This window comes from Salminus brasiliensis, chromosome 16, assembly GCF_030463535.1.
Source record: "Salminus brasiliensis chromosome 16, fSalBra1.hap2, whole genome shotgun sequence".
Taxonomy (NCBI): domain Eukaryota; kingdom Metazoa; phylum Chordata; class Actinopteri; order Characiformes; family Bryconidae; genus Salminus; species Salminus brasiliensis.
Genome location: NC_132893.1, coordinates 1671850 through 1691724, shown reverse-complemented (window position 1 = coordinate 1691724; position 19875 = coordinate 1671850). Strand labels below are relative to the sequence as shown.

Here is a 19875-nt window from a genome sequence, read left to right as displayed (position 1 = left end):
CGTCTCATGCTCCCATGCTCCCTCTTGTGATGAATAGAAGTATTTTTTTACAGTAGTTGGCAAAGACACATCATTTACAGACGTGGCTGCCTGATAACGTTTGTTTTGGTTGTATTTTGTGTTTTTTATGATTATGTTTTGTTTTTTTGTTTTTTCAATTACGTCATATGAAGCTGATCAGTGTTCCCTCCCCCTCCCTCTCTCTCTCTTTCTCTCCATGCTTATCCTGCTGTGTATCCATGTGCCTGTCCAAAACAAGGTAAGGACTTTTTATTTTACCTTTTAAAACTGCACACACCCACATGCAAAGAGCCAGCAACACAGAAATCCACTGCATATTGTGTCTGCACACATAAACAATTGACCACAGTGTAACACATACATTTATGCAACAACAGAACCAGAAACAGTAACTTAAGTTACATATGAATTACAGTTAGTGGTAAAACTGTTGTTTTTGTAAAATTATTAAAATAATATGCTTAACTAAACTAAGTATAAATAATAAGAATTCAGAGAGTGAAGCAAAATTCTAATAAAACCTATATTCTTAAAAAATTGCAAAATAAAGAGAACATTCACTCTGTTTTCACTTATTATTCTTCTCCAGACAGTAAGATTATATTTTAGAGCTTAAAATAGAAATTTGACGTGATCACATGTTGTATATAACACAGCCTCTTCAGCAAGAGTAAGCATATTATCATTTAAGCACTGTAGATACTATTTATTTTAATCAAACATTAAATAAAAACTTGAAAGTGCTGCATTAAATAAAAGCAGTGTCATAATTGCAATTAAACATTTATAGCAATTATCGTTTACACAGCACTGTGTACTTGTTAGACCACAGTACAATGCATGAGCTATTATTTTAAGACCATAGTCTTTAAACTTACTTACTTACTTACTTCATCCCTGGTAGTCTCTTACATGAATAACCTGTTTGTCACCCCAGAGCGGGTATTAGATAGTTAAGTAGTTGTGTAGTAAACAGTAGCAGGGCTTTTTTTTGTACATACAAAAATAATATACTATCAGAAAATATACTATATAATATACAAAAATATACTATCAGGCTAATACAATAGAATACAAATGGCAAATAATTGTGGTAACTACTCTATACTCGGTGTATATTCTCAAATAAGTACAGCATGAAGCATATTCATCCTACTTGATATCAAACTTTTGCTGCTTTCAAATGATAATCCAAACCTTTTCTCACAGTAAAGGTGCAATGTGTTAGCTCTGAGGACATAGAAACTGTTATTTTTTGTCTTGTACAGCATACAACTCGCTATTTTGTGATCTTACATTGTGTATCATATGTAATATAATATGTAATATATAATGCACTCACACATAGACACATTAGCTTAGTTAATCCTTGCTCTGTGCCCAAAAAATGCTTATACTCAGACAAGACGTGGACTTTTTCATGACTTATACATTGTAAGACATGCAACTATCAGTCAGTTTACTATATAAGTACAGCACAGTTCATAAATACTGACAGCTGATAATATCATGTATGGCAGTCTGTTAAATGTAATGCTTTACTAACTTCAGCAACTACTACAAATTGTTCATAAAACAAATCACACACATGTTACAGGGATGGTACAGTGTTATAGAGGTCACTGAAAGGGACGTGTTGTCAATTAAGAATAATTAATTGAACTGACATTACTGAAACTGTCACTGTTTACGGTAAGTGCTCAACATTTCAGCATATCTTTCTTTTTAACTTTTGTGTCATGTTTTGGGGTCAAATAGACCTCAGTCCCTGTATGGCTAAAAACATCACTTGTTTTTGGAACTGACATATCTCTTTGTTTGGGCTCTCCCAGCTTAAAAACATGCTCAGATGTAAAGATGTTCCATGTGCTTTGATTGCCTGACACTAATGTGTCCTCTCATCATCTCAGCCAAACCTATGTTCATGAGAACACACTTAAATTGCAGCAACTACTACCCTTTTTCCTTCCGTCGCTCATAAACATTCCTTTCTTATTTTAACAAAATAAACATTTTTTTCTTATTATGTGGATATTCAGGTTGATTGCAGGTCTTTGAAACATACAAAAAATTACAAAAAACTGTGTGTAAGGAGCCAAGGCATTTATATGCATTGGGTCGAAAAAAAAGTGTAGGAACCCTATCTCGCCGCCTGTGTGGCGCTGTCCATCCTTGTGGTGCTGAATGTCCTCCGCCACTCAGCGGATGCCTTCTCTCTCTCTCTCTCTCTTTGTGTTGATGCCTCGTGGTTGCGTCCTTTGTTGCCTTGCGCACCAATAATTGTTAGAAAAGACACATGGTCGCTTCAGACAGTCCTGCAATTGTGTATTTTATCATTCTTTGTCGCATTCCATCAAAGCAAAGCGTTTTTTTTTTTATTTTAATGGACCATTCGATGCATTTTTGTATGGTCTCCTCTCCATAGCACCGTTTGTGCCCTATCTTCGGGCACGCGCAAACACACAGTGTCCCTTCTTGTAGTTTTTCCATCTATCGCCACAAGACGGCAGATATGGTCCACACTCAGTTGGTGTATTAATATATATACAGAATTGCAATATTACCCATGATAATAATAATAATAATAATAAGAAGAAGAAGAAGAAGAAGAAAAATAATATTGTTGATGTTTGTTGCAAATTGTAGTATTACTTATATCTATTTGGTCCTTCTACTGGTCCAATTAGCAATGCTTTTATTATTATTATTATTATTATTATTATTATTATTATTATTATTTATCAGTAGTAGTAGTAGTAGCAGTCATTTATTTTATTATTTGATATCTTTCAAGTTCCCAATTTATCTTGCTTGTATGTAAAGCTGTGTATGCCTTTAATACGAAGAGAGCGTAGCTGACTGGTCTCCACTGATGTGGGATGCACCAATGATGTGCAGAGTTGTACATGGGAGATCTACTCCCTCCCTCCTGTGTTTTATCGTACAGGGCTCAGAGCTGAATCCGTGCTTTCCAACAAAAGAGCCCTTTTTCTCTGAATGGGAATATGTCTTCACGACGCTCCTGGATTGGATTTTCCCTTTGTCTTGAACACTGTAGGACCTTAAAAAAATTCGGGTGAACGTCTGACGTGTTTATTAGCCACGATGGGGATTGCGTTCTTTTTAAGAAGGAAGATACACTGCTGTTGTTTCATTCTACTATGGAATACAATCGAGGCGCAGATTCGCTATACTATTCCAGAGGAGTTACGAGTGGGTTCTGTGGTTGGGAATATCGCTAAAGACCTTGGTTTGGATTTATCTGAGGTAATAGATCGTAAATTGAGAATAGCGTCTGGGCCAGGTAAGCAGTTCTTCAGCGTGTCTGTGGATAAGGGTGAGCTTGTCGTGAATGAAAGGATTGACAGAGAAAACCTTTGTGGGCACAGCAGTCCATGTTTGCTGCCTCTTGAAGCTGTGGTAGAAAACCCCTTGCAGCTACATAGAGTCGAGATTGAAATACAGGACATAAATGACAACACGCCCAGTTTTAACTCTAACGAGCGTCTTTTGAATATTCCTGAGTCTATTAACCCTGGTGCGAAATTTCTCCTGGACAGTGCAGATGACCCTGATGTGGGATCTAATTCTTTACAATCGTACAGTCTGGATAGAAATAAATATTTCACACTGAATGTGAAAACACAAGACGGCGTAAAAATTCCAGAGCTGGTGCTGGATAAGCCTCTCGATCGAGAAAAACAAGCTATTCATAAGCTTATCCTAACAGCCGTGGATGGTGGGAATCCGGTGAGATCAGGCACTTGTGAAATCACTGTAGTTGTTTTAGATATCAATGATAATGCACCACAGTTTGAGAAGTCGTTCTATGAAGCTACAGTAGATGAAAATGATCTCATTGGCAACAATATCGTGAGAGTCAGCGCTGTGGATTTAGACGAAGGTCCAAATGGGGAGGTTGAGTACTTCTTTGCTGATAAAACAACCGATGCAATCAAGGCAGTTTTTGACATTAACTTAAAGACTGGTGTGATTAGTGTGAAAGGACCTCTGGATTATGAACAAGCTAATTTACACAAATTTGATGTACTGGCAAAGGACAAAGGAAATCCACAAATGGAAGGGCACTGTAGCGTCAAAATAAAAATTAATGATGTTAATGACAACGATCCAGAAATAGTGATAACCTCTCTCTCAAGCCAGGTTCCTGAAAATGCTTTAACCAACACTGTTGTCGCTCTAATTAGCACAAAAGACGCAGATTCTGGTGAGAACGGCAAAGTTAATCTCACGCTTGCTTCTCGTTCACCGTTTAGACTGAATCCCTCTCTTTCCAGCCATTATACACTGGTTACACAAGCTCCACTAGATCGTGAAAAATACCCTGAATACGTAATTACATTAAACGCAGTTGATTCAGGTTCACCGCCAAGGTCCACTCAAAAAAAAGTTACAATCAGTGTCTCAGATGTCAACGACAATCCACCTGTTTTCTCTCAAAAGTCCTTTACAGTTTACACCAAGGAAAATAGTCTTCATGGGTCAATACTGTGCTCTGTGTCCGCACATGACCCAGACCTGGACCAAAACGCAAAAATTTCTTACTCAGTTTTAGATACTAAGATTCAGGACGTTTCCGTTTCTTCTTACGTCTACATCAACTCCGAGAACGGTAGTATCTTCAGCATGCACTCTTTCGACTACGAGAAAATGAAAGTGTTCCAGATCCAAGTTCAGGCGAAAGATCACGGTTCTCCGTCTCTAAGCAGCACCGCCACAGTTCATGTTTTTGTTCTGGACCAGAACGACAACGCCCCCTCTGTCATTTACCCCTCTGCAGTCATGGGCTCTGTCTCCCATCAGAGGATGCCCCGCTCCGCTAAAGCTGGACACCTTGTTACTAAGGTCACAGCAGTGGACGCTGACTCGGGCCATAACGCCTGGATTTCCTATCGGCTCGTGGAGGCCACGGACGCGTCTCTGTTCAGCGTCAATTTACACACAGGAGAGGTGAGGACTAAGCGCTCGCTTTCAGAGCAGGATGACTCCTCTCAGAGACTGCTGATAGAGATAAAGGACAATGGAGAACCAGTGCAGTCCACCACAGTCAGCGTGGATGTGCTGATAGAGGACGGCTTTCATGAGCCCGTCTCAGACTATCGTAAGAAAACCACAGAACTCAATAAGAAAAGTGGCAAAATCACGCTCTATCTGATCATCTCTCTCGCCTCCGTGTCTTTACTGTGTTTGATGACGTTCTTCATCTTATTAGTGAAATGTGCTAGAAGCAGTAGAGGCAGCTCGAGCTGCTGTATCAGACGCGGCGATTCTGAATATAAGAACCCCAACAGAAACCTGCAGATCCAGCTGAACACTGACGGACCCATTAAGTATGTGGAGGTGCTGGGAGGAGACATGATGTCTCAGAGTCAGTCCTTCGGCTCTTATCTCTCTCCAATGTCCGAATTCAGTGACTTAACGCTCGTGAAGCCGAGCAGCACCACAAATTTTACAGACACTCTAAACGTTCTGGATGCGTCGTTACCTGACAGCACGTGGACGTTTGAGAGCCAACAGGTGAGAACGTATTTTTTTTTTATTGTTGCTTTGTTGTTAGAAGCTAACACTGATCACTGTGTAAATATGCTTTCAGAAAGGTATCTTAATAGCCTTTCTCCCTTCACTTTCGTGCTGTTCGTGTGGTTTGTTGTACTTTATTGTTCCGTTTAGCTGGCTAAACTGATATTGGTATATATTTCTGTGTGTCTTATTAAACAGTCAGAGATTTTCTAAATGTTAAAATACACTCTTTTTAAATTAACGTTCTACAAAAAAAGGTTCCACCTTTGTTTTCCTAAAAAAAAAAAAAAATTCAATGATATCTGAGAGATCTCAGATCTGTGAAAAATATTTAAATGTCTTTATGTCTGATTTATCTAAAGGTTCTTCACAATTTTTTTTTAAATTATGGAAGCATAAGTGGTTCTTCTGTGGTATTAAACTGTAATTTGGTGTAAATTTTAAGATTAGTTACATGAAATCATGCTATGATTTTTTAATTCAGCTGTTTATACACAATGCAAAATCACAGTACGTCTCCAACAAGTGTTAAACTCAATTTATTCAAATATTTCTACCTTTGATTATGACTTTAAGGACAATGAGCTTGTAGGCCTGTTTTCAGAACTACACAGATTATTGTTATTATTATTCCGTCAAGACAAAAATATTTGCTTTTTTTGCATCATTCTCTTACATGGCACTTGACCACTTTACGGTGTGTACATTAGCTGCACTGTTTCTTTAAGAAAACACACGGGCTCCTGCCTTCCACTATTGGAGCTGTCTCCACCAATGTAGTGCTGATCTGCACAAAGAGATCCACTCCCTCCCTCTCCCACATCTCTGATGAGCACAATACGTAGACCTAGACACGGGAGGATGCCATGCTATAAGAAGCATTCTGGAATCATGATTTGCATTTAATCGAACATTTTACTGGAATAAAATGCGCACGACGACACCGGAATACTGGGAAATATTTTTCTTTTGGAAATGAGGACGCACACACGAAGGAAGGTTCTATTTTGGCAGGAGCTGTGGCTCTTCTGTTTCGTTGTTTCATGGAATAGAACAGGAGCACAGCTACGCTACACCATTCCGGAAGAGTTAAAAGAGGGCTCCGTGGTTGGAAACATAGCAAAAGATCTTGGCTTTGGAGTATCTGAGATTTCTGACCGTAAACTAAGGATAGCTTCTGATTCCGGTAAGCAGTATTTTAGCTTGGATTTGAGGAATGGCGAGCTGGTCGTGAAGGACGTAATAGACAGAGAAAGCCTGTGCGGACAAAGCGCGATTTGTGTGCTGCCACTGCAAATCATAATCGAGGATCCTCTTCAGTTTTATCGTGTGGAGGTCGAAATACAAGATATAAACGACAACTCTCCGCGTTTTCATTCAGACACAAATGTTCTAGATGTTCCTGAGTCGACTCTAACTGGGGCAAAATTTCGATTAGAGCCTGCTCAAGACCCTGATGTTGGATCGAACTCGTTACGAACTTATTCGTTAAATAAAAACGAGCATTTTGTCCTTAATCTCAAGAATAACAAAGACGGGACGAAGGTCCCAGAGCTTGTGCTGGAGAAGGCTGTTGACAGGGAAAAGCAGGCTATCCACCACCTAATTTTGACTGGTATTGATGGAGGCAGTCCGGTTAGATCAGGGAGCACTAAGATTACAGTGAGCATACTGGATATCAATGACAATGCCCCTACATTTGAAAAAGATTTATATGAGGTTAAAGTAGTGGAGAATTGCTCTCCAGGCACGATGATTTTGACTGTAAAAGCAAATGACTTGGACGAAGATGTGAATGGTAAAATTGAGTATTCCTTTGGAGCACATACTTCAGAGTCTGTTCGACGTTTATTGGCTATCAACACAGAGACAGGCGAATTATCTGTTTCCAAGAATCTTGATTATGAAAGCAGTACATCGTTTGAATTTGATGTACGAGCTAGAGACAAAGGAACCCCAGCAATGGAGGGACATTGCAGAGTTCAAGTGACAGTAGTAGACGTGAATGATAATGCTCCAGAGATCAACATCGCTTCCTCACCCAAACCTGTACGAGAGGACGCACCAGCTGGCACTATGGTTGCGTTGATAAGCGTCAAAGATTTAGATTCAGGCGAGAATGGAAACGTAACTTTAACGACGTCTCGTAATCATCCATTTAAGTTAAAGCCTACATTTGCTAATCATTACGCTCTGGTTACTGATGCGAAATTAGACCGAGAGCATTTCCCAGAATATAATATTGAGCTTAAAGCCACAGACTCTGGGTCACCACCTTTAATATCAAGCACATTTGTGACCGTAAATATATTAGACGTAAACGACAACGCTCCTAGATTTTCTCTGCCTGTTTACTCAGTTTACGTTAAAGAAAACTGCGCCCCTGGATCACTTTTATCGTCACTGTCAGCCTCAGATGTGGATACGGGAGAAAATGCAAAAATTACCTACTCAGTTATTGATTCAAAAAATCAAGATATACCTGTATCCTCTTACATCTATATAAACTCTGAGAACGGTAGTATCTTCAGCATGCACTCTTTCGACTACGAGAAAATGAAAGTGTTCCAGATCTACGTTCAGGCAAAAGATCACGGTTCTCCGTCTCTGAGCAGCAACGCCACAGTTCATGTTTTTATTCTGGACCAGAACGACAACGCCCCCTCTGTCATTTACCCCTCTGCAGCCATAGGCTCTGTCTCCCATCAGAGGATGCCCCGCTCCGCTAAAGCTGGACACCTCGTTACTAAGGTCACAGCAGTGGACGCTGACTCGGGCCATAACGCCTGGATTTCCTATCGGCTCGTGGAGGCCACGGACGCGTCTCTGTTCAGTGTCAATTTACACACAGGAGAGGTGAGGACTAAGCGCTCGCTTTCAGAGCAGGATGACTCCTCTCAGAGACTGCTGATAGAGATAAAGGACAACGGAGAACCAGTGCAGTCCACCACAGTCACCGTGGATGTGCTGATAGAGGACGGCTTTCATGAGCCCATCTCAGACTATCGTAAGAAAACCACAGAACTCAATAAGAAAAGTGGCAAAATCACGCTCTATCTGATCATCTCTCTCGCCTCCGTGTCTTTACTGTGTTTGATGACGTTCTTCATCTTATTAGTGAAATGTGCTCGAGGCAGTAGAAGCAGCTCGAGCTGCTGTATCAGACGCAGCGATTCCGAATATAAGAACCCCAACAGAAACCTGCAGATCCAGCTGAACACTGACGGACCCATTAAGTATGTGGAGGTGCTGGGAGGAGACATGATGTCTCAGAGTCAGTCCTTCGGCTCCTATCTCTCTCCAATGTCCGAATTCAGTGACTTCACCCTCGTGAAGCCCAGCAGCACCACAGACTTCACAGACACACTGAACGTGCTCGATGCGTCGTTACCTGACAGCACGTGGAGGTTCGAGAGCCAGCAGGTGAGAATTGCTACAGATTAGTGCAGCTTGTTTAAATTTTTAATTGCCAGTTGAATTATTTTTTCCACTACATAAAATTATGGGGTTGATTGATTGAGCCAACAGGTGAGACTTGCAAGATGCGATGTGTCCTTTTATTTTAAATTAAGACAAATTAGCACAGGCATCGTCATCATCAAATTATTTGCAAATAAAAATCTAGAAACCACAATCTCAAATCTCTTAACATAATACAGCGTTGTTGCTTTGTCTGCCATTGACATTGTAATAGTTTTTCTCTTGTTCTGATCGGGTAAATTTTTGTGAAATGCTAAAACAAAAATTATATTTTCAGTTAAATCACTAGCTGCTAAATAATATACATAGCACATGTGATAATAGTATATGTAGTGTAAATTATATATACATATATACGCACAAGTAGTACTTATATTTGCAAAACAATTGTGTTTCACTTTTGTTTCTTGCTATTTATATCAGCATTCTTTAAAGCTTGATCAAATTTACAACGTTATCTACAAAAAAATTACAGATTTTTATTTGGCTGAGGATTTGGTCATATCTACTTTTGTCGTTTTTTACTTTCTCATGCCCAACACTATTTCCGGTTTGTTTCTGTATGTGTGATCCCTTTTTTTCTCAGAACAGCACATATATGTACTCTAGAATGGAGTTTCAGGAGAATAATGTATGATTTGAGTGTTTCGTAACAGACTAACATTTTATACGTTTTAGTTTTCCTTCATCTAGTTCTATAATTTCTCCACTATCCCAATTGGTAACATAATACATTGCTAAACTATTGATTATCGTTGCTCATCATTTTCTGGCATGGTTGATGCAGTGTGTTTGTGGAGGAAAAGAGTAGACTGAATGGTTTTCCACTTAAGTAAGCTAATTTAGCTAAATCTCGGTCGCTGTCCAGTGCCTTGGTTCTGAAATAGGAGCCACCGGAGTTTTCTGACATTCAAATATATACAATGTATTATTATTTCAAACTAAGACGGACTGCATTTTTAATATTAACTTTCTAATTAAGTGTCAGCATGTTTTGTTCACTTTGACCTGAGAAACTTTCTGCTATATCATAACTCACTGCTCCAGCAGCACTGTCTCTTTAAACGCCAGTGAGTTTCTCTTCCTAATCCATTGGTGCCTCATGAGCCAATGAGGGGCTAGTACAGTACAAAGAGATCTACTCCCTCCCATTTCTATTGTGTCATTACTCTTACAAGAGGAGCTTCAGCCTACAGCGTCGGATGCACACGGATTTCGTCTTTACTCGACCGGTAGACAAAGGAATATCCCTTATTTGCAATGATTTACACATTAATGTATGATGCAGTAAATTGTGGATATAGGAAATGGAGACTATGATGAGAGAAATGCGGACAAAATGGTGGATTGTCGGGCTGATTCATACTCTTGCTGTGTGGAATATAATTGAGGCACAGATTCGCTACACTATCCCAGAGGAGCTAAATGAGGGCACCGTAGTTGGAAATATCGCCAAAGACCTGGATTTGAAATTATCTGAGGTTTTTGAACGGAATTTGCGGATTGCCTCCGAGTCTGGTAAGCAGTATTTCAGCGTGGATCCGGCCAAAGGAGAGCTGGTTGTGAAGGAAAGAATCGACAGAGAGACGTTATGCAGTCAAAGCGCCACATGCCTTCTTCCTCTAGAGGCTATTGTAGAAAACCCGTTACAGCTGTATCGTGTAGAAATAGAAATCCAAGACATTAATGATTATTCTCCTGTTTTTCAAAATAAAGAGAACACGTTAAATATCGCCGAGTCAGCAGTGCCTGGTGCACGATTTCGTTTAGAAGCTGCTAAAGACCTTGATGTTGGCTCAAATTCACTGCGCACTTACACACTTAGTAAAAACGAGAATTTTGTCTTGGACGTAAAAACTGAAAAGGATGGGACTAAAGTACCGGAGTTGGTTTTGGAATCGTCTTTAGACAGAGAGAAACAACCAACTCTCACTGTTTTTCTTACAGCTTTAGATGGGGGAAAACCTGCTAGATCTGGAACAGTTGAAATCACCGTTCGAATTTTAGACAACAATGACAATGCACCTGTTTTTGAAAAGCTTCAGTATGACACAAAAATTGCAGAAAATGCACCATCAGACACAATAGTTGCTTCTGTGAAAGCTGTGGATCAAGATGAAGGAATTAATAGCGAAATTCGCTACTCGTTTAGTCCGCACACAACTGAATATATACTCCGTTTGCTTTCCATTGATTCTATGACTGGCGATATAAAAGTATACAGTACAATTGATTACGAAGCTGGTAGCTCATTTACGTTTGATGTTGTGGCTAAAGACAAAGGTATTCCACCTTTGGAGGGTCTTTGTAGCGTACATATTGAAGTTTTAGACATAAACGACAATGCACCAGAAATTGCACTGAAGTCGTTACCTAGTCCTGTACGTGAAGACGCCCCCGTTGGAACCGTTGTAGCTTTGATAAGTGCTAAAGATTTAGACACAGGAGATAACGGTAAAGTCAGTCTGACATTATTACCAGGAGTCCCTTTTAGTTTAAAACCCTCCATTTCAAATCATTATACTCTAGTTACAAATCAAAAACTGGACAGAGAGTCGCAATCTGTATTTTCTGTTGTTATAATCGCTGCTGATTCTGGATCACCTCAACTTACATCTAAGCAGGAGATCCTTGTTAATGTATTGGATGTAAACGATAACCCACCTATGTTCACTCAACCGTTTTACAGCATTTATGTTAAAGAGAACAGCGCTGCCGGGTCGATACTGTGTTCAGTGTCAGCTTCTGATCCAGATCAGGGAGAAAATGCTAAGGTTTCCTATTCTATCTTAGACTATAGAGTCCTGGACGCACCTGTATCTTCTTATGTCTACATAAACCCCGAGAACGGTAGTATCTTCAGCATGCATTCTTTCGACTACGAGAAAATGAAAGTGTTTCAGATCCAAGTTCAGGCGAAAGATCACGGTTCTCCGTCTCTGAGCAGCAACGCCACAGTTTATGTTTTTATTCTGGATCAGAACGACAACGCCCCCTCTGTCATTTACCCCTCTGCAGTCATGAGCTCTGTCTCCCATCAGAGGATGCCCCGTTCCGCTAAAGCTGGACACCTCGTTACTAAGGTCACAGCAGTGGACGCTGACTCGGGCCATAACGCCTGGATTTCCTATCGGATCATGGAGGCCACGGACGCGTCTCTGTTCAGTGTCAATTTACACACAGGAGAGGTGAGGACTAAGCGCTCGCTTTCAGAGCAGGATGACTCCTCTCAGAGACTGCTGATAGAGATAAAGGACAACGGAGAACCAGTGCAGTCCACCACAGTCACCGTGGATGTGCTGATAGAGGACGGCTTTCATGAGCCCATCTCAGACTATCGTAAGAAAACCACAGAACTCAATAAGAGAAGTGGCAAAATCACGCTCTATCTGATCATCTCTCTCGCCTCCGTGTCTTTACTGTGTTTGATGACGTTCTTCATCTTATTAGTGAAATGTGCTCGAGGCACTAGAGGCAGCTCGAGCTGCTGTATCAGACGCAGCGATTCTGAATATAAGAACCCCAACAGAAACCTGCAGATCCAGCTGAACACTGATGGGCCCATTAAGTATGTGGAGGTGCTGGGAGGAGACATGATGTCTCAGAGTCAGTCCTTCGGCTCCTATCTCTCCCCAATGTCCGAATTCAGTGACTTCACCCTCGTGAAGCCCAGCAGTACTACAGACTTCACAGACACGCTAAACGTGCTCGATGCGTCGTTACCTGACAGCACGTGGAAGTTCGAGAGCCAACAGGTGAGAACTTATTTTTAAATTTAGACAAATTAGCACAAGCATTATTAGCAATACATTCTTCTTAAATAACGATCTGAATAAAATTGATCATCAACGTTATACAACGTAGTTGGCCAATGTGAACTTAGCCTTTTCTGTCGTTGGGATTGTAACTTTTTCTCTTGTTCCGAGAACCGGGTAAACTACAATAAAAACTAACACGGAAATTACATTTTCAGTTAAAACAATAGCTTCTAAATAATATACATAGCATATAATGTATATCTCGCAACTGTTGTAGACGTGCTACGGAAGTACTTATATTAGCAAAACAACAGTGTTAAAAATTGTAATTGCAATTTGTAGCAAGATCCTTTACAGTTTTATCAAACTTACAATATTATCCACAAAAAATATTTTGTTATTCTGAGGGTTTGGTTATGTCTACTCGTCTGTTTTCACGCCACTTCTTCCTCCTCAACACTATTCCTGGTTTGTTAAATGTAGAATGAGGTTTTCGCTTACTTAGTTTGAGATGCAGTTTTGCTCTGGTGAGTGCAATTGTTTTACTTTCAGGAGAATTACGTGTGATTTGAGTGTTTTGTAACAGTCTAACATGTTTGTAGGCTTTAGTTTCTTGTCATTGAGTTCTATAATTTGTTGGCCATTACCATTTTTAACATAATTCGTGGCTAAATGATTCACATTATTAATCATTATTTTCTGACTTGGTGATGCAATTTGTTTGTGTGTGGAAGAAAAGAGAAAATGTAGATTTCAGTAAGCTAATTTAGATAAATCTGTTTCTCTGTCCAATGCTTTGGTTCTGAAACAGGAGCTCCCAAAGTTCTGTCTTATCCTAGTACCCTAGTACTATATATATATATATAGTCGGCCTGCTATATATATATATATATATATATATATATATATATATATATATATATATATATTTGTAGCTTTCTAATTAAGTGTCAGCATGTTTTGTTCACTTTGACCTGAGAAACATCCTGCCATATCATAGCACACTGCTTCAGAAGCACTGTCTCTTTAAACGCCAGGGAGTTTCTCCTCCCAATCCATTGGTGCCTCATGAACCAATAAAGGACCAGTACAGTACAAAGAGATCTACTCCCTCCCCTTTCTATTGTGTCATTACTCTCACAAGGGGAGCTTCAGCCTACAGCGTCGGATGCATACGGATTTCGTCTTTCACTCGACCAACAGACAAAGGATTATTCTTTATTTGCAATGATTTACACATTTATACGTGCAGCAGTAAATCGCGGATATAGGAAATGGAGACTATGGTAAGAGAAATGCAAAGAAAATGGTGGATAGTCGGCCTGCTTTATGCTCTTGCTGTGTGGAATATAATCGAGGCACAGATTCGCTACACTATCCCAGAGGAGCTAAACGAGGGTACCGTGGTTGGAAATATCGCCAAAGACCTGGATTTGAAATTATCTGAGGTTTTTGAACGGAATTTGCGGATTGCCTCCGAGTCTGGTAAGCAGTATTTCAGCGTGGATCCGGCCAAAGGAGAGCTGGTTGTGAAGGAACGAATCGACAGAGAAACGTTATGCAGTCAAAGCGCTACTTGCCTTCTTCCTCTAGAGGCTATTGTAGAGAACCCGTTACAGCTGTATCGTGTAGAAATAGAAATCCAGGACATTAATGACCATTCTCCTGTTTTTCAGAATCATTTAAAGGTTTTAAATATAGCAGAGTCAACAGTGCCTGGTGCACGATTTCGCTTAGAATCAGCTCAAGACCCAGATGTTGGCTCAAATTCACTGCGCACTTACACTATTAGCAAAAACGAACATTTTGTGCTAAATATAAAAACAGAGAACGATGGAACAAAAGTTCCAGAGTTAGTTTTGGAATCTTCTTTGGACAGAGAGAAACTGCCGACCCTAAGTCTTTTGCTTACAGCTTTAGATGGAGGAAAACCTGTAAGGTCTGGTACAGCTGAAATCACCGTACGTGTACTTGACAATAATGATAATTCTCCAGCTTTTGAAAAGGCTCAATATGAGGCACAAATTTTAGAAAATGCACCATTATCAACAGTAGTTACTTCTGTTAAAGCTGTGGATCCAGACGAAGGGACAAATAGTGAAATACGTTATTCTTTCGTACCACATACACCTGATATAGTCCTCAAAACGTTCTCTATTCATTCGATAAATGGCGATATTCAAGTCAACAGTCAAATAGATTATGAAACTTGCAGCTCCTTCAAGTTTGACATCGTTGCCACAGATAAAGGTACTCCTCCTATGGAAGGCGTTTGTAGCGTGCACTTAAAGATTTTGGATATGAACGACAATGCACCAGAGATCATATTAAAATCTTTGCCTAGCCCTGTGCGAGAAAATGCTCCTGTTGGAACCGTTGTGGCTTTAATAAGTGCTAAAGATTTAGACACAGGAGATAACGGCAAAGTCAGTCTGGCGTTATTACCAGACGTTCCGTTTACTTTAAAACCCTCCATTTCTAATCATTATACTCTAATCACAGATCAGAAACTGGACAGAGAGTCTCACTCTGTATATACTGTTGTTATAGTTGCTGCTGATTCTGGATCACCTCAACTTACATCTAAGCAGGAGATCCTTGTTAATGTATTGGATGTAAACGATAACCCACCTATGTTCACTCAGCCGTTTTACAGCATTTATGTTAAAGAGAACAGCGCTGCCGGGTCAATACTGTGTTCAGTGTCAGCTTCTGATCCAGATCAGGGAGAAAATGCTAAGGTTTCCTATTCTATCTTAGACTATAGAGTCCTGGACACACCTGTATCTTCTTATGTCTACATAAACCCCGAGAACGGTAGTATCTTCAGCATGCATTCTTTCGACTACGAGAAAATGAAAGTGTTTCAGATCCAGGTTCAGGCGAAAGATCACGGTTCTCCGTCTCTGAGCAGCAACGCCACAGTTCATGTTTTTATTCTGGATCAGAACGACAACGCCCCCTCTGTCATTTACCCCTCTGCAGTCATGAGCTCTGTCTCCCATCAGAGGATGCCCCGTTCCGCTAAAGCTGGACACCTTGTTACTAAGGTCACAGCAGTGGACGCTGACTCGGGCCATAACGCCTGGATTTCCTATCGGCTCGTGGAGGCCACGGACGCGTCTCTGTTCAGTGTCAATTTACACACAGGAGAGGTGAGGACTAAGCGCTCGCTTTCAGAGCAGGATGACTCCTCTCAGAGACTGCTGATAGAGATAAAGGACAACGGAGAACCAGTGCAGTCCACCACAGTCAGCGTGGATGTGCTGATAGAGGACGGCTTTCATGAGCCCATCTCAGACTATCGTAAGAAAACCACAGAACTCAATAAGAAAAGTGGCAAAATCACGCTCTATCTGATCATCTCTCTCGCCTCCGTGTCTTTACTGTGTTTGATGACGTTCTTCCTCTTATTAGTAAAATGTGCTCGAAGCAGTAGAGGCAGCTCGAGCTGCTGTATCAGACGCAGCGATTCTGAATATAAGAACCCCAACAGAAACCTGCAGATCCAGCTGAACACTGACGGACCCATTAAGTATGTGGAGGTGCTGGGAGGAGACATGATCTCTCAAAGTCAGTCTTTCGGCTCCTATCTGTCTCCGATGTCCGAATTTAGTGACTTCACCCTCGTGAAGCCTAGCAGCACTACAGACTTCACAGACACACTAAACGTGCTGGATGCGTCCTTACCTGACAGCACGTGGAGGTTCGAAAGCCAACAGGTGAGGACTGCGTACCTTTTAAATCTTTAAACAAAAGATGAAAAATTCCGAGACATGTAAGTGAGTCATATTTTGAGCACATTAGTTTTCATCAAATTATGTATATACATTTATTTGACGTTGAAAGTTTTCCCATCATCTCAACATTCTAGCCAAAGTTTGGCTTCAGCCAATGGAAAAGCTGGCCTTATATCTTCTTTAATTGGCGACTTCTCTATTCCAGCTATAAATTAAAAATGCGCTTAATAAACTTCTTACTATCTAACGTGTGATCGGAACTACAAGTAAATTGTAGAAAAACGTTGAAACAGAAATTTGTTTCCAAATTTACTAACTTTAAATGATAAAAGATAATGATGTAATTTTCACTTTGACTCATGGCAGCAAATGTGATGTTTATGTCATTTTATAGCATCTAGAAAACTCCATGATGGAGGTCCAATAGAAGTACTTGTTCATGTTATTTTAAAAGCAAACTGGATGTAAATTTAGTTTGACTTTGGTTGGTTTGATTGGTAAATACCCTTGTGTTTGTGTAATAGACTTTTGGACGTTTTCTGCAGTAGTTTGTCGAACAGACTGTTTGAATCTTTTCTATTAGTTTCTTAATTTCAAAGTATTTTTTTATTTCATAAGTATATGTGTGATACACAATGCGGTTCATTTTTATTATTTTGGTTGAATTTGAGTTTAAGGTTAGTGTAATAAATGTCTGTGTGTGTGTGTGTGTGTGTGTGTGTGTGTGTGTGTGATTTTCCAATGAACATAATCAAGTCATTTGAGTCTCTGTCGCTGTCCAATGCAGTGGTTCTGAAACAGGTTGACTCAGAATGTTTTTGTTTCTTTTATTTCTTTCTTTTTCTCTTTACATATTACATTTCGAACCTTTGTTAGTTTCCCCTCGTGGTATAAATTTAATACAAAATATTTACTCCAATCTGCATTTTCAGCATCTTTTTTGTTCACTTTGCACTAAAAAAAACATCCTGCCATATCATAGCACATCGCTCCAAGAAAGCTGTCTCTTTAAAAACGTCAGTGTGCTTCCAGTGCTAGTCTATTGGTGCCTCCTAAGCCAATGAAAGGCCAGTACAGTACAAAGAGATCTACTCCCTCCCCTTTCTATTGTGTCATTACTCTCACAAGGAAAGCCTCAGCCTACAGCGTCGGATGTATACGGATTTCGTCTTTCACTTGACCAACAGACAAAGAATTATCCCTTATTTGCAATGGTTTACACGTTTATACGTCGAGCAGTAAATTGTAGATATAAGAAATGGAGACTATGATGAGAGAAATGCGGAGAAAATGGTGGATTGTCGGGATGCTTTATGCTCTTGTTGTGTGGAATATAATCGAGGCACAGATTCGCTACACTATCCCAGAGGAGCTAAATGAGGGTAACGTGGTTGGAAATATCGCCAAAGACCTGGATTTAAAACTATCTGAGGTTTTTGAACGGAATTTGCGGATTGCCTCCGAGTCTGGTAAGCAGTATTTCAGTGTGGATCCGGCCAAAGGAGAGCTGATTGTGAAGGAGAGAATCGACAGAGAGACGTTATGCAGTAAAAGCGCTACTTGCCTTCTTCCTCTAGAGGCTATTGTAGAAAACCCGTTACAGCTGTATCGTGTAGAAATAGAAATCCAGGACATTAATGACAATTCTCCTGTTTTCCAAAACAAAGAGAGTACGTTAAATATCGCCGAGTCAACAGTGCCTGGTGCTCGATTTCGCTTAGAATCAGCTCAAGACCTTGATGTTGGCTCAAATTCACTGCGCACTTATACACTTAGTAAAAATGATAATTTTGTATTAGATGTAAAAACGGAAAACGATGGAACAAAGGTTCCCGAGCTGGTTTTAGAAGCAGCTTTGGACAGAGAGAAAAAACCAACCCTCACTCTTCTGCTCACAGCGTTGGATGGTGGAAAATCTGCTAGATCTGGAACAGCTGAAATCCTCGTTCGTGTGCTTGATATTAATGATAATTCTCCAGTTTTTGAAAAGGCTCAATATGAAGCACAAATAGCAGAAAACACGCCAACAGGGGTAGTGATTACTTCTGTCAAAGCCTTGGATCTAGATGAAGGAGCTAATAGTGAAATCCTTTATTCATTTGGTCCGCACACAACTGACGTAATACACAATTTATTCACTATTAATTCAGTGACAGGTGATATTAAAGTGAAAAGTACAATAGACTATGAGTTGGGAAGTTCATTCAAGTTGGATATTGTCGCAAAAGATAAAGGCACTCCATCTATGGAAGGCCTTTGTAGGGTACGTGTGGATATTTTAGACATGAACGACAATGCACCAGAAATTGTATTAAAGTCTTTGCCTAGTCCTGTCCGTGAAGACGCTCCTGTTGGTACGGTAGTAGCTTTGATAAGTGCTAAAGATTTAGACACAGGAGATAACGGCAAAGTTAGTCTGACATTGTTACCAGGGGTCCCTTTTAGTTTAAAACCCTCCATTTCTAATCATTATGCTCTAATCACAAATCAGAAACTGGACAGAGAGTCTTACTCTGTATATACTGTTGTTATAGTCGCTGCTGATTCTGGATCACCTCAACTTACATCTAAGCAGGAGATCCTTGTTAATGTATTGGATGTAAACGATAACCCACCTATGTTCACTCAGCCGTTTTACAGCATTTATGTTAAAGAGAACAGCGCTGCCGGGTCGATACTGTGTTCAGTGTCAGCTTCTGATCCAGATCAGGGAGAAAATGCTAAGGTTTCCTATTCTGTCTTAGACTCTAGAGTTCTGGACACACCTGTTTCGTCCTACATTTACATTAACTCAGATAACGGTAGCATCTTCAGCATGCACTCTTTTGACTACGAGAAAATGAAAGTGTTCCAGATCCAAGTTCAGGCGAAAGATCACGGTTCTCCGTCTCTGAGCAGCAACGCCACCGTTCATGTTTTTATTCTGGACCAGAACGACAACGCCCCCTCTGTCATTTACCCCTCTGCAGTCATGGGCTCTGTCTCCCATCAGAGGATGCCCCGCTCCGCTAAAGCTGGACACCTCGTTACTAAGGTCACAGCAGTGGACGCTGACTCGGGCCATAACGCCTGGATTTCCTATCGGCTCGTGGAGGCCACGGACGCGTCTCTGTTCAGTGTCAATTTACACACAGGAGAGGTGAGGACTAAGCGCTCGCTTTTAGAGCAGGACGACTCCTCTCAGAGACTGCTGATAGAGATAAAGGACAATGGAGAACCAGTGCAGTCCACCACAATCACCGTGGATGTGCTGATAGAGGAGGGCTTTCATGAGCCCATCTCAGACTATCGTAAGAAAACCACAGAACTCAATAAGAAAAGTGGCAAAATCACGC

General features: G+C 40.5%; 1 protein-coding gene across 44 annotated transcripts in view; it reads left to right on the top strand.

Moving 5' to 3' along the window:
* The window catches only part of LOC140537170 (protocadherin gamma-C5-like), a 226653-nt gene that overhangs the window by 179467 nt on the left and 27311 nt on the right, over positions 1-19875 (top strand). For 2 of the 44 annotated variants that reach the window (XM_072659467.1, XM_072659444.1), the window contains exon 1: positions 2990-5559. The exons of 39 other annotated variants lie outside the window; for them this stretch is intronic. In XM_072659467.1, the coding sequence (XP_072515568.1) occupies positions 3127-5559 (2433 nt within the window). In that variant the 5' untranslated portion in view covers positions 2990-3126. Of the gene's footprint in view, positions 1-2989; positions 5560-6364; positions 8986-10226; positions 12798-19875 lie in introns of those variants that run through there. 3 more of the 44 variants (XM_072659461.1, XM_072659437.1, XM_072659438.1) reach the window with 2 other exon arrangements.